The 13,475-nt window shown below is 42.0% G+C and overlaps 2 protein-coding genes across 2 annotated transcripts; one reads left to right on the top strand and one right to left on the bottom strand.

The window, feature by feature from the left end:
- Positions 1 to 1,002: 1,002 nt before the first annotated feature.
- On the bottom strand, positions 1,003 to 7,185 carry ACOT13 (acyl-CoA thioesterase 13). Its single transcript, XM_066560994.1, has 3 exons — positions 7,033 to 7,185; positions 3,844 to 4,028; positions 1,003 to 1,688 (listed from the first exon to the last, which is right to left on the bottom strand). The coding sequence occupies exons 1-3, from the start codon at positions 7,111 to 7,113 to the stop codon at positions 1,532 to 1,534; spliced, it is 423 nt and encodes a 140-aa protein (XP_066417091.1). The 5' UTR covers positions 7,114 to 7,185; the 3' UTR covers positions 1,003 to 1,531.
- Positions 7,186 to 7,204: 19 nt separating this feature from the next.
- On the top strand, positions 7,205 to 13,197 carry TDP2 (tyrosyl-DNA phosphodiesterase 2). Its single transcript, XM_066560982.1, has 7 exons — positions 7,205 to 7,428; positions 7,503 to 7,591; positions 9,693 to 9,860; positions 10,523 to 10,614; positions 11,081 to 11,199; positions 11,579 to 11,749; positions 12,549 to 13,197. The coding sequence occupies exons 1-7, from the start codon at positions 7,243 to 7,245 to the stop codon at positions 12,828 to 12,830; spliced, it is 1,107 nt and encodes a 368-aa protein (XP_066417079.1). The 5' UTR covers positions 7,205 to 7,242; the 3' UTR covers positions 12,831 to 13,197.
- Positions 13,198 to 13,475: the final 278 nt, after the last annotated feature.

Here is a 13,475-nt window from a genome sequence, read left to right on the forward strand (position 1 = left end):
CAGGGATGATTTCTGAGTATGAGTAAGTGCAACTCCTGTGGGAAAAACAATCGCGAACATACTGCTAAAGAGAGGATGCTACTATTAAAAGTTAAACTAAGCACAGGCATGTAAGCCCTGTATGCTTCTGAGGCAGCCCCAGAGAAAAAGTTTTTCTGAGAATGTATATACCATGAAAAACTGTTCTAAACTTGCAGCAAAAATACATGCTGGTAGCTTGAGCCCACTGTAGATATTTTTTTAGAGAACTTCCACTGAAGGGTTAATTATCTGCTAATATTAGTTGTTTAAAAGTCATTTTGGAAAGATGATTGATACATTAGTAAACTTAATACAAGTTTGTATTGAAAATCAGTCTGCATGAACAGGTCACCTAACTCATTGAAAATTACTTCTTTTGGTTTAGGAATGCAGAGAAGAAAACCCTAACTGCTCATCACAAAAGTCAAATAACTGAAGACAATGACTCAACTTCCACAACGAAAAAGGACTTACACATGCCCTTTACTAGTGTAGATCAGCTTTTTGCTAGAGGAGACAAACATGAACTGTATATGTAGCATTGCTGTTCTTATTACAGCTTGATAATCTTGCCATGGATCATTTGTCAACAGTTTGAAGAAAGCAGTTAAGCCTGTCCACAACATTGCAAGAGGAGACTGGGCTTCAGCTGATGAACAGCAGCTTAACTCTACCACATTTAAGCCAGGTCAGATAATCTACAGCCTTAGCCTGAATGAAAGCTCACCAAAATTAGTTTTTTACATCTGTTACATGCAGCTGATGGATTTTAAACAAATATAACCACAACCTCAGCTAGAGAGAGCTGAAAAGCCTACATGATATAACTATTTTCACGTTCCAGGATCAGAGGGAGACGATGACATCTTGGGTGAATTTATGTACAAGGATTCCACCAAACCCTCTCTCAACTACTCCATGCTGACAAGCTTTTACTTAGTGCAAAGAGGCTACAAAACTATGAAACAATCCTTAAAAAGGTAGTTTCAGAAACCTTTATTGAATACTTCTTAATTTATTACAGCATCAGTAAATTACATTTTGCATTAGCCTGCTTTACACTTTCAAACCAGTTCTGGACAATGTTGCAGGAACTCTGTACTACCACCTCAGGGAACAAGTACAGTTGGGAAGCACTTCTAGTGGTGTTTGAGTGTGACAGTGACAGGCATGGAGACAGGGTTGCCTTGTCACATGATGCCACAGGTAGAGAAGGCAGATCTCTTAAAATGCTTTCATGCTGGTTAACCATATGGCTGGCCCAAAGGCTCTTCCCTTCTGCTATCTTGACCAAAAAAAGCCAGGTGCATCCCTGTGCTGTCACACTCTGTTGTTCATCCCAAACCCAGGCTGGTGGTAATTAAGAAATCTGTTTGCTTATTATATAATTGAGACAAATTCACTTGATAGCAACTATCACAACTTTGTGCAGATGATATTGCATAAGTGAGAAAATAATTCTAAATGGGATTCTGGAGTCCAACATTCTTATTTAAAATACTTTTTCATATTAATTTCCCAAGAACTTTGTATGTCTACCTTGTGCAATTAACTTTCCTGTAGCCTTATTTGTTAAATCCACAGTGGCAAATGCAAGAGTTTTTCCTTGCTTCAAAATCTGAGCTGTAATCAGTATGTCTTCTCCAATCTTAGCAGCAGAAGTGTATCTTCAAGGAAGAAAAAAAGGAACAGGTAAGGAATTGTACAGAGGATAAATCCAAGAATATTCCTGCATTTTATATTATCATGAAGGAATTAGTAGAAGCAAATAATAAAGCAACATCTCTGTCTGCCTGCCTACTTGCAAGCCCCCACTTAATGGATTTGAGCTCTTCTAACTACTGGCAGTAGTAAGTAAGTGTAAGAGTTCTCTGAGAAAATGGAGGCTAGAAAGAAACCCATTGGCATGGTTCTGTGGAAAAGTCTGTTTTGGAACAGAAACAATGAGGTATCCAAGACTTCAGTTAAAAGTTCAGCTCCAAGTCCTATTCCAACCACTGCTGGCTTCCTACAGCCTTTCTAAACTAGTTTGGCTGCTTCAGCTGCAAAATGTCAATGTCACAAAGGCTCCAGAAGGTCATTTCTGTATGGAACTGTAAGCATAGGTTAACTGTTCCTATACCCTGGTTAGAGGAAAGTCATGGTAATCTGGACACCCTCAAATGTTGTTTCCATTCATTAGAAAACTCTTTGTTTTATTTACATGAGCAGGAGGGTGCGCTTTTAAAACACACTCTTCGGGGAATAGGAAGAAATTTCTGCACAAAAAGTTCCCCTGGAACAAATTAGGAGGAACATGATCCAACCATGATCTGAAGTAAGGGAACAATATTCAAATGTTAGAGCTGCAGAGGAAAATGAAGAATTGCTGGATGTTAATCTTGTTGAGATAAATTTCATCAACGAGTCCATTTTTATACACGACGCCATGTCACAAGAATGTCAGCCACGCCTCATGCTGATGTAGCACCAGCTCCATTCTTGACAAGGGCAGGATTTCAGCCTTGTCTCATTTCCAGAAGCTACTGCTGATCCTCTTGTGGTTACCAAAAAAAATTTTCTCTGTTTCTCTCTGTTCTTTCCATTACTGAAATAGCTTCCTCATGACAACTTTTTAAAAAGCTCCTTCCCAAAAAGGAAAAAAGTTCTTGTAACAATATTTGATATCCAATCTCACTTGTTCAATGAATGCAGTAGTCCAAGTTAAAAAAAGATATTAATATTGCTTCATGTAACATTGCCTAAAGGTAATTTTGGATCACCTCCAGAGACAGCAACTTCAGATTTCAGCCCTTATGTAATTGGGTGAACATAACTGATAGTGTCAATAATTCAGATGTCGGCCTCTTGTTATACTACTGCAGGAAAAAGCCAATAATGATAGGAGAATTTTAGGTTTTAATTTCCAGTGAGATCCTAGTCATCACAGTGGTAGCATGAAGCTCAAATAAATGCTTAATCCCCCATCTGCCTAGTGGAGAAATCAGAAGGTGCTGGGAGAGAAAGGAGGGAACCTGGTAAAGATACAGATCACTCCCCACACACTTTTAAAGCTTTTTGTTTTTTAAAGGCAGTTTTGATGAGGGGTTACTTTTCTAACATTTTTAATGCTCTGTGTTAGTTATTCTAAGTAGGATTACTTTAGTTCCAATTGGTCATAATGCCTTCATTAAAAGTCATGAAGCAAAGCTGACAAGCTACAATAGCATGATCAAAGAAAGTTTCAGAACAATTGGTTTTTTAAGACACCGTGCTTTGAATTTTCATTACAGGAAGAACTATTCTCAGTATAAAAGTACCTTAAATTAACCTAAAGCAAAGGATTTTTTTTCCACTGAGAAATTCTGATTCAATCTGTAATTCACCCTCTATACACAACAGAGGTAAACTCTGCTTTTTCTCTGGTTTATGGAGTAATACTAAAAAAGGGTTTACAGAAAGCTGCTTACCCTAGAGCTTGGGTTTTGAGGAGACATTAACATACCTGCACAAGCAAAAACTGAAACCAAACCAATTTCTTAGGAGTAAAATTGTTGACATATCAACATCCTGTTACATGCATTCTGTGAAGGAATGGGCACTGTCTCATAAACACATATAACAAATAAAAGCTTAAGAAGGTCCAACTCAAAATTTGAAATCAAATGTCAGTCTCCAAAAACACACATGCAACCCCTTTAATTTATCAAAACAGGACTTCTGAAACCAAAGAAAGCACCCATTTTTAGTAAATGCCACAGCACAGAAAAGATGTACAATGGAGTCAGTCAATAGGGGAAGAAAAGTGAGTATGTTTTGGTAACCATAGTGGACGATACCTACGTGATGTTCATGTCCACACTGACCCCAGGCGCTGCTCTTTCTGTGTACAGCAATGCTGCTGTTGACACCACATCCACAAGGGTGGCTGTCAAACCTCCATGTAATGTGCCACCTCTGTTCGTATGCTCCTCCTCTACTTTCATTTCACAAACGACTTTTCCAGGAGTTGCAGAGTGAAGTTTCATCTGTATAACCAAAAAAAGGAATAAAAAGCTTAGTGACAGTAGTACCAACACCTAATATTGCCCTCAATCAAATTGAAAGTAAATTTTTTCTGACTCTGGACTCATGAGACAAATTAAAAGATGGAAAATAGAGTAATTCAACTCAATGCCCCATTAGATATTCCCATAGATTTTGAGCAGAAGACTGTTGCCTTAGAAAAATCTGTACTTCTAATGCAGACAAATATTTAAACTGACAGCCTAACAGAACTTCAATAGGTGCTATGCTGGCATGAATTCCTTAGGAGGAAACTGTCTTCAGTTTTCCTTTTGCTTTAAGCCATGAGTGAAAGACCAGATTAGAGGGAACACAAAACTGCTCTAAGTATCTGTGTGTACCACGGTTGTGAAGGCATTTGTTAGCTCACAATATAGTAATGAGACCACCAGTAATTCATTAATCATTACATAAGAGCAACCTCAATAAAAATCAGTATTTTGAAATGAGCGTTGGAAATACTAATCAGATCGGCCTCTCTGATCAGAATTCATATTCATGAGTAAAAGTATCCAAGGCTGTATCACAGTGTTACAGCATCATTATTTGCATATACAGTTTTATTCCGGCCCACAGGTGGTAAATCCAGAATTACAGTTCACCTATGGTACCATGCTTCCCCCTATAACAGCCAAAAGAAGCTGGAATTTTGACACCAAGAAGTTACTGCAATTCAGTATTTGAAAATCTCTATTTCAATTTCTTCAGTCAGTAGCACTATATTCAAAATCTGAAAGCAGATGCAAAACTGGGGTAAGTTCCACATATATTTACATGTATAACTAAGACTTTGAAGTGCCTTTAGACTATTAAAAGTGAAATGTGGACATAATTATATATTTCTTCTTACTAATTTTCAGGTTTTTTACAAGGGTTTTTTTAAACTTGAATGTTTCCGTTCTGTTACCAGCTGAGTTTAAATATTTTTTAATCTTAAACGGTATTAAGGTTGAAATGTTTCCAGTTTCATTATAAATTATATAAATTCAGTTCTTTATTTATGATGCAATGTAAGAGCTGAGTTTTACCCTTTCTGATAAACCAAAGTCTATCCAAATTTTGCAGACAAATGATACTAAGATCAACGATGATGTAGTACAGTCTTCTAATGGAAATAACTGGTATTAAACAGAGAGGAAATTACTGAGGCAACATCTTAATGCAGAAATAGCACCGATATCAATGAAAACCTCAAGTCCTAAATCAGGCATGCTGCACTGCCCTGGATGCCTGAGCTTCTGACAGAATTTCTAAGGAGAACTTTACTGATGCTCAACACTGGCAGCAGATTGCTTCCACTCCCATCAGGGACTGGGACTGGTGCTCCACCTCACCAGCGAGGTGAGGAAAGCATCTGGTCCCATTTGTCATTGCTCTGAGCTGGCACAACATGCCTGCTCTCCTTGACAAAAATAGTTCAGTACTTGAACGCTCCCAGGACCTACTCAGCTGGAGCTGCTGGTCTGTGCTTCTCCCAGCCCTGCTGCGCTTGTCCTCCCACGCGTCTGCCTCGGGGAACAGCACACTGCTTCAGCTTCCAGGCTTTAAACACACAGTCATTAAAGCCTGGGTAGATACCACATTGGAGTTACACCAGAAACTAAGTCTGAGGCTTGAGGTGAAAGGTTTCAGACTAAAATGTGTCTTCCCTGGAATAAGAAAAACCTTGAGTCATTTACTTATGGTAAGAGAGATTTCAGGGATCTCGCAGAAAAGCAGCAGTTACTTTTAATTCAAACTGCACTTTTATTGTTATTATCATCAGATTCCTAGCATCCTAATTCTAGAAGGTTGCAGGAAAAATCTGAAAGCATTCCCCAGGAAGACGGGAAACCTGTCTCCCAAGGCTCACTTCCAGGCAGTTACCTTTACAAGCTGAAATACTAATATCTGCTCACCACTAATCAGGATTTAAAAGGAGCGTGTATTTATCACAGTGAAGTGGTGACTAAGAACTAAATGGACTCCATAAATATATAAACTATCTTCTTAAAGCTTTATACATTTTTTAAAAACTTTATACTCACCTACATGTCTTGGAAAAACATGACTGTAAAAATTACTTTGTTAACAGTTGGTTTCTATTAAGTGTATCAGATCATGGTGCTGTCAACAAAAGCACTGCTTCCATTATAACATTTACTCCTCTATAATGCAAAGCCATTTTTACATGGCTGATTTTCTTAGCTATATTTACTCCATCACTCCATGTCACAGTTACACAACCAAATAAAAATTAAAGTGAAAATTTAATGAGAACACTGAAACTGCTTCTAGAACAAGAACTTTCCTACACAGCCGCTATGCTACTGCATGCTACACAAGTTGCAGTAACTTCAACTTTTTTTTGAGCATAATGTAGCATGACACTGCAGCAGTACCAGTCAATTACATTTCCTTGCACCAGAATGTGCAGTGAAGGTATAGCGTAAGGCCTTGTGTAGAAATTCAGAGAGCACTGGGGTGTGCATTGTGCTGTCAGCCTCACCTCAGGCTCAGGAGATGTCATAACGAGACACCTTTCTAATTTCAAACAGGGAAGTTTATTTTACAATTGCACAGTCCCGGAAGTTAATGGCTTCGCACGTACTGCGAAAGAAAGAATGCCACCTGCTGAATGACTCCTAAAGGTTATTCAGTACGGCCACCTTCAGAGAGCTGCTGGAAGGCAGCTGGAGGGTTTAACGAGAGTTACTGAATAACAATTGAGTAATTATTCTTATTGTAACAATTGTGTTTTCTACCCCGTGTTAGCAGCACGGCCACACGCCAGGGTGCGAGGCCTGGAATGCGGGGAAACACGGGCGGCCTCCTGCCGTGCCCGCAGCCCCGCCAGGCTCGGCCCCGCGCAGCCCCCGCGGGCTGATCCCGGTCCAGCCGGTTATTCCGGGAGGGAACAAAGGCCGTACAGACGAGCTGTCCCGGCGGGGCCGCGCTCCCAGAGCCCTGCCCTCCAAGTGCCCGTACCTTGCCGAGCACTCGGTCGAAGCCCTTCGACTCCACCATGTACTTCATAGCCTCCTTCAGGCTCTCCACCGTGAGCCCCATGCTGCTGCCGCCCCGCTGACCGCCGTCCGTCCGCCCGCCCGCCCGCGCCCCGGAACGGCAACCCCGGCACAGCAACGCCGGCACGGCAACCCCGGCGGGCGGCGCCTCTCCCCGCCTTCCGCCGCAGCCATGGAGGAGAGGGCCGAGGCCGCGCCGAGCCCGCCCCCGGCGGAGCACAAGCGGGAGCAGGAGGATGAGGAGGCGCTCCACGTCGCCAAGCGGCGGAAGGTGCTGTGCTCCGAGTTCGCCGCCATCACCAGCAGCGACGAGGCCGTGGCGCGCCGCTTCTTGGTCGGCAGCGACTGGCACATGGAGGTACGGCCGGGGCCGGCGGGGCCGCGGGGCTGCCCGGCGGCGGCCCCTCGCTGACAGCCGCCCCTGTGTTTCAGAGGGCGCTGAACGCCTACTTCGACCCGCCGCAGGACACGGGGGCAGCGGCGGGCGGGGCGGCCCCGGCCTGCGCGGACAGCGGCACCTGGTAGGTGACAGGGACGGGGGGATGCGGTAGGAGGAGCGGCTTGGGGAGCGGAGCCTTGGGGAGCGGGCAGGCAGGTTTCCCTCCCCGGGGGCAGGCAGGCTCGCCTCCCCGGGAGAAGGCAGGTTTCCCTCCCCGGGAGAAGGCAGGTTCCCCTCCCCGGGAGAAGGCAGGTTTCCCTCCCCGGGAGAAGGCAGGTTCCCCTCGGCAGGAAGGCGCTGGGGCCCCCACACCCGGGGAGACATATCGCTGGGCCGAGGTGTAACCTGGGGAGCAGCGCTCCCCTCCCGCCGGGCATCGCACCTCGGCTGAGGGGCAGCGAGGCAGGCGGTTCCTGTTCCTTTTCTGCTGCCGTTCTCGTCCTCTCCCGACGTTTTTCTCTCACGGAGAGGCTCTCAGGCTTTTGGACTGCCTTTTCCCTCTGTGGATCCTCCGGACTGGTGGATTGTGAACTTTTGGAGAAGGCACAGGCATATTTTCTTCTCTTTGCCTTGTGTTGTGTAGTGATACGTATACAGATTTTACCATACACACATCTGTATATGAGTAAATTATGCATATTTGTATTATAGTGGATGTATGCATATTTTTATCTCTATAAATAAAATAGGTTTGTACATGCATACTTTGTTAGATGTACCTGTGAAAGTTAAGATGTAAGATCTGTGTTCTATGTATACCATCTCATAGCATACCTGGAGGAGGTATTGAGTGTACTGATCTGCATGTGGAATTGAACTTTTCCAGATCTCCGCCTGCTGTGGTTTAACCCCAGATACCCACTCACTTGGACACCCTGACTTACCATCACTCTCTCAGTGGGGTGGGAAAGAGAATTGAAAAAAAAGATAAAACCCATGGGTTGAGGTAAAAAAACAGTTTTACAGTAGAAATAATATTAATGATAATAATATAAAATTAACTGTAATGAAATTTGAGATAACAAAAAGAGAGAGAGAAATGGAAGCCAAGAAAGATAAGTGATGCACAGTACAATTGCTCACCACCCACTGACTGATGCCCAGCCCATCTCCAAGCAGCAGCTGGCTCCTCCTGGCCAATTCCCTCCGAATCCATCACTGAACATGATGATCTGTGGTATGGAGTATCCCTTTTGCCAGTTCACATCAGCTCGCCTGGTCATGTTTCTTCCCAGCTTCTTATGCACCTGGCAGAGCATGGGAAACTGAAAAGCCCTTGTCTTGAGGTAGGCACTAGTTAGCAACAACAAAAACATCAGTGTGTTGTCAGCAGTATTCTGACCAGGTTTGCTTGGCAAGGTTTGCGTAGCGAGGGGTTACAGGCGTGGCTCCTGTGAGAAGCTGCCAGAAGCCTCCTCTGTGTCTGACAGAGCCAAGGTCAGCTGGCTTCAAGGCAGACCCTCTGTGGAACAATGCTGTGCCCATCAGCGGTGGTGGTAGTGCCTCTGGGATAATGTACTTAAAGTTAAAAAGTTGCTGCACCACAGCATCTGCAGCAGAAGAGAGAACTGAAAACAGCCCTGCAGACACCAAGGGTCAGCGAAGAAGGAGGGGCAGGAGGTGCTCCAGGTGCAGGAACAGAGATTCCCTCAAGTGTGCTCCTGCATGCCCATTGGAGAACTACAGTGGAATAGAGATCCTCCTGCAGCCCAGGGAGGACTCTCCACTGCAGCAGCTGGGTTCCTGAGGAAGGCTGATCCCGTGGGAAGCCCACACTGGAGCAGGCTCCTGGCAGGACCTGTGGGCACATGGACAGAGGAGCCCATGTAGGAGCAGGCAGGACTTGTGACCCCATGGGGAGTCTACTTGGAAGCAGCCTGTTCCTGACGTACATGGGGAAAGAGTGGGATTGTGGGGAAAGAGTTGAACTACTCAAGTGCTTTGGATTTTGTTGGTTACCATCTGCTCACATCAGAATGGTAAATGTTATCTTCCATCCATAGGTGGAGAAAAAACCACTTACTTCACCTGTGTACCACAGCTCTGTACGTCAGGGGCCTGTATGTTTTAGTTACTGTGCTTTTAAATGATGTTGAGATCCATACATGCTTTAGCAGATAAGTGAGGCAATCGCAGAGAGGTCAGTGTTAGCATGTTAACAAACAAATACACTCTCTCTTTAGCATTGACCTCACTGCAGATGCAACTACAAGTACTGCTGGTGTCAATGGTGAAGACTCGCAGCAGAAGGAAGATGACAGCAACTTCTCGCTGATCACCTGGAACATTGATGGGCTGGATCTGGGAAATGTGAAAGATCGAGCTAGAGGAGTCTGTACATACCTGGCATTGTAAGTACAGCCTCCTCTTTGTATTGTCAGGTGCCTGGATTCAACAGAAAAATAAAAAGGCTTCTTGATTTAAGAATTTAAAAATCTTCATGTCCCAATTATCTTAATGTTAGATGCAACAGATCAATCACCCTATAAATCCTAAATGGCTGAGAGTTGTTATACTGACTGTAAAAGGTGTGAACCTGTGGAGCATCCCAGAGGTTAAATGTTTCCAGATGGCTACTTTAAATGTCTAATAATGAGCAATATTGTTCAAGTTGCAACCATACATCACAAACATAATTCATAATAGCATCCGGTACATGAGAATCTTCTGGGAAACATGTCCCAAAGCTACTTTTCAGCTGCTTAAGATGAATTCCTCATGTTATGTAGTATAAACCTGCAAGGTCATGGTAGAAGGAAGTAATGCATTTTATTACCGTGTTGGTTTCATGTTCATAATAACAATTGTTTCCTCCCTTTTAGTAAGGGTGGTGTCTTTGTGCTGCTAAGTACAGTGCAGATAGCTTTTTCTTTTTTTAAAGAGCAGATTCTTACAAAACCTAGGAAAATGAGGGCAAGGTGCACCTGAAATCCCCGACTTTGTTCCATTTGGCCTCAGTGTTGCAGTACTACTCAGTTATTAATTGAAATTTTTCTTGCCTTGCTGATTTCAGATACAGTCCGGATGTTGTGTTTTTACAGGAGGTCATCCCACCACATCTCCCTCTTCTCCAGATGAAAGCAGGCAATTACACTATTATTCCAAGTAAGAAAATACCCTCAGGTGCTAAAGACAAAAACCAGAAAGTAAAGGTTGGGTTTATTCTGTTTCTCTTGCCAAAACCTCCAACCATTTTAAATAATATAAAGAAGGAAGCATTTGATGTTTCTGTGTTTTGGTATCAGCATGTAGCTTGATGCAAATTATGCATGTGAAAAGCTTGCTTTTCTGGCATTTTCCTTTGTATTTCTTTCTGCATTTTGAAAGATTGGTAGCAAGGGTAATCAAAAAGTACCATAGATAAATAATTTTTTTTAGGTATTTGCATTTTAAAAAAATCTGGAAAATTCAGACCATTATCATGTAACTTTTCACTAACGACTTAAAAATCAACATATTCTCATAGGTTGTGGTAAAAAGGTCTCTTTCAGAACCTTAACTGCTTTATGGCAGTTCTGCTGTGGTACAGCAGAAGATGTCCTCAAACATTTCTTTGCTTGGTCCTCTGTAGGTAACATAGATGAGTATTTCACTGCTGTAATGTTAAAGAAGTCCAGAGTGAAGCTACTGAAACATGACATAATACCTTTTCCAACGACTGCCATGAAGAGGAACCTTTTAGTTGTGCATGTGAGTGAGTCAGGATGTACTAAGACTAAGCAGCTGTACTTCTGCCTTCCAAACAGAAAATCCCAGGAAAGGCTGAACAGGCTTTTTCTCTGTAACAGTCTCAAAGAGCAGAAAAACTTTTCCAAGCATACAAGCCCAGTGGCATTTGATACCGACAAATCTTTTATGCAAGTTACTTACCATACTTTGCTTTCAAGTCTCATAACGTCTGAAAACAAAACTAAAAGCCTGTTATCCTTCTGTAAGCCCCTTTTCTTCAATGTAAAACTAATATTAACCAGAGCTCTAACATTCAGTCATTTGCTTTGTGATAAGATTTTGTCTCTGAACTTCTTATCATGATGTGGATAGCAATACTGCCTCTTTGTTTCACACACAGGTGAGCATATCTGGTATTGAACTTTGCCTTATGACTTCTCATCTGGAGAGCACTAAAGATCACTCCAAGGAACGGATAAAGCAGCTGCAAATAGTGTTAAACGAAATGCAGAAGGAGTCTGAGTCCACCACTGTTATATTTGGAGGGGATACAAACCTCAGAGACAGCGAGGTAAATAGAAATAAGCAACTTTGTTATTTAGAGAAGGTATTTTGGCAAAACCTTCTCAGGCTTTTCTGTTGTCTTTATGAGAAATTACCTGCTTAGGCAGAGCAGAGATAGTCAACACTTATTCTTAAGATGTGGAGCTGTGACCAAGTAGAAGTAAGCGTTGTTTTGGCTGAGGTGATATATATGGAGTCCCTTTCCAAATAATAAAATGTTTTAATAACAATACTTGTATCTGAACAGATGCAGGCAGATTTGATGGAAGTTTTGACTTCAAAAACATTTTCTCATTTTGAGAACCTGGTCTTTACTTGTTCAACTCTCCAATTCTCAGAATCAATGAAGAAAGAGGGTGGTCTGGAGAAATAGATTTTAATTCCTGGCAATCCAGACATTGAAAATTAGAAGTAGTTTTTTTTGGCTGCTGATACTAAAAGGGAAATTTGTGCATTATTACTAGAAGGTCAGAGTATCACCTCTCATTATCGTGAAATTCCATTGCGGTGAACTGGAATGACGTTGGTTTAGGAAACATCATGTTGGCCCCTATGCCTCAGCATTTCAGAGCTGAACATTTATTTTGGAACATGTTTTGGATTTAGAAAGTGCTACAGGAAATGGTTGTGCTTTAGACTATCTGGAGAAATATCATAGTTTAGAAACATCTCCAAGATCTTTGATTTTTAACAACTTATGTTTTACAGAAAAAAATCCAATGCTGTGACAACTCAGTTCTATTTTTTTAAGGTAGAATTTGTGAATTCACTGTCCTGTGGAATTTTTTCCCTTCTTCTACCTTCAGGTTACTAAACTGGGTAATCTGCCTGGCAACATTAAGGATGCCTGGGAGTTTTTGGGTAAACCTCAGCACTGTCGCTACACTTGGGACACGCAGTCCAACACCAACCTGAATGCAGCCTACAAGTGCAAGATGAGGTTTGACCGCATTTACTTTCGGCCTGCAGTAGAAGGGGGGCATTTCATTCCACGAAGCATGGACTTAATTGGTTTGGAAAAACTTGAATGTGGCAGGTTTCCTAGTGATCACTGGGGCATTCTGTGTAATTTTGATGTTATATTATAAAAAAGAAAAAAACCCTCTATCTTCAGTTTTTAGGTGATTTATTCTTGTTTTTACAAAATTTTACCCTCTCAGTTTAAGGTAGGGTGTAGTTAAGTTTTCAACCCGTTCTTTGTTCTTGGCTTCTGCAGGAATGGCTTTGTTTCAAGCCAGGTTTCCCTTTTCCTATTGTATGCATCTTTTCTTGAATCATGTTTTATAATATTTATTTTTGAAAATATCTGCAAAACCAAACAAATTCTAGTTTTAAAATGGCAGGAAAAACCTGTAAATACAATTCATAAACATACACAGTGATTTAAAAGACACTTTTATTTTGGCATGTATTATGATCTCATAATAAAGGCTGCTTTTTTGTATTTTAAAACCACTTTTATTGTGCCTTCATTGTTTATTTTGTAACCATTCCCATCATCCTTTATGACCTTGTCTTTTGTAGGATGTTTTATATTGGCTTCTGAAGTTTGTGTTGAATGTACATGCCCCTTCAGGCAAGACAGTAAAGGAGCTGAGGAAGGAATGACTAGCTTCTCACAAAAGACAGGTTTCAACTACGGTTGAACAGATTTAAGAAAAATATGCCTTCTATTTGACAAGAAAATGATATAGGCAGATGCATGGAAGTTGTTCACTTGGGATGGTGTACAC

Source organism: Molothrus aeneus, chromosome 1 (genome assembly GCF_037042795.1).
Source record: "Molothrus aeneus isolate 106 chromosome 1, BPBGC_Maene_1.0, whole genome shotgun sequence".
In the NCBI taxonomy this organism is placed as follows: Eukaryota; Metazoa; Chordata; class Aves; order Passeriformes; family Icteridae; genus Molothrus; species Molothrus aeneus.

What these genes read in the sequence shown, in the direction of transcription:
- ACOT13 (XM_066560994.1), bottom strand. Translation starts at nt 7,113, where the DNA reads ATGGGGCTCACGGTGGAGAGCCTGAAGGAGGCTATGAAGTACATGGTG. An exon ending in TCGACCGAGTGCTCGGCAAG is followed by an intron (nt 4,029 to 7,032) that starts GTACGGGCACTT and finishes TTGGTTATACAG; the next exon opens with ATGAAACTTCACTCTGCAAC. An exon ending in AGTGTGGACATGAACATCAC is followed by an intron (nt 1,689 to 3,843) that starts GTAGGTATCGTC and finishes TCTTCCTTGAAG; the next exon opens with ATACACTTCTGCTGCTAAGA.
- TDP2 (XM_066560982.1), top strand. Translation starts at nt 7,243, where the DNA reads ATGGAGGAGAGGGCCGAGGCCGCGCCGAGCCCGCCCCCGGCGGAGCAC. An exon ending in CAATTACACTATTATTCCAA is followed by an intron (nt 10,615 to 11,080) that starts GTAAGAAAATAC and finishes GGTCCTCTGTAG; the next exon opens with GTAACATAGATGAGTATTTC. An exon ending in CAAACCTCAGAGACAGCGAG is followed by an intron (nt 11,750 to 12,548) that starts GTAAATAGAAAT and finishes TTCTACCTTCAG; the next exon opens with GTTACTAAACTGGGTAATCT.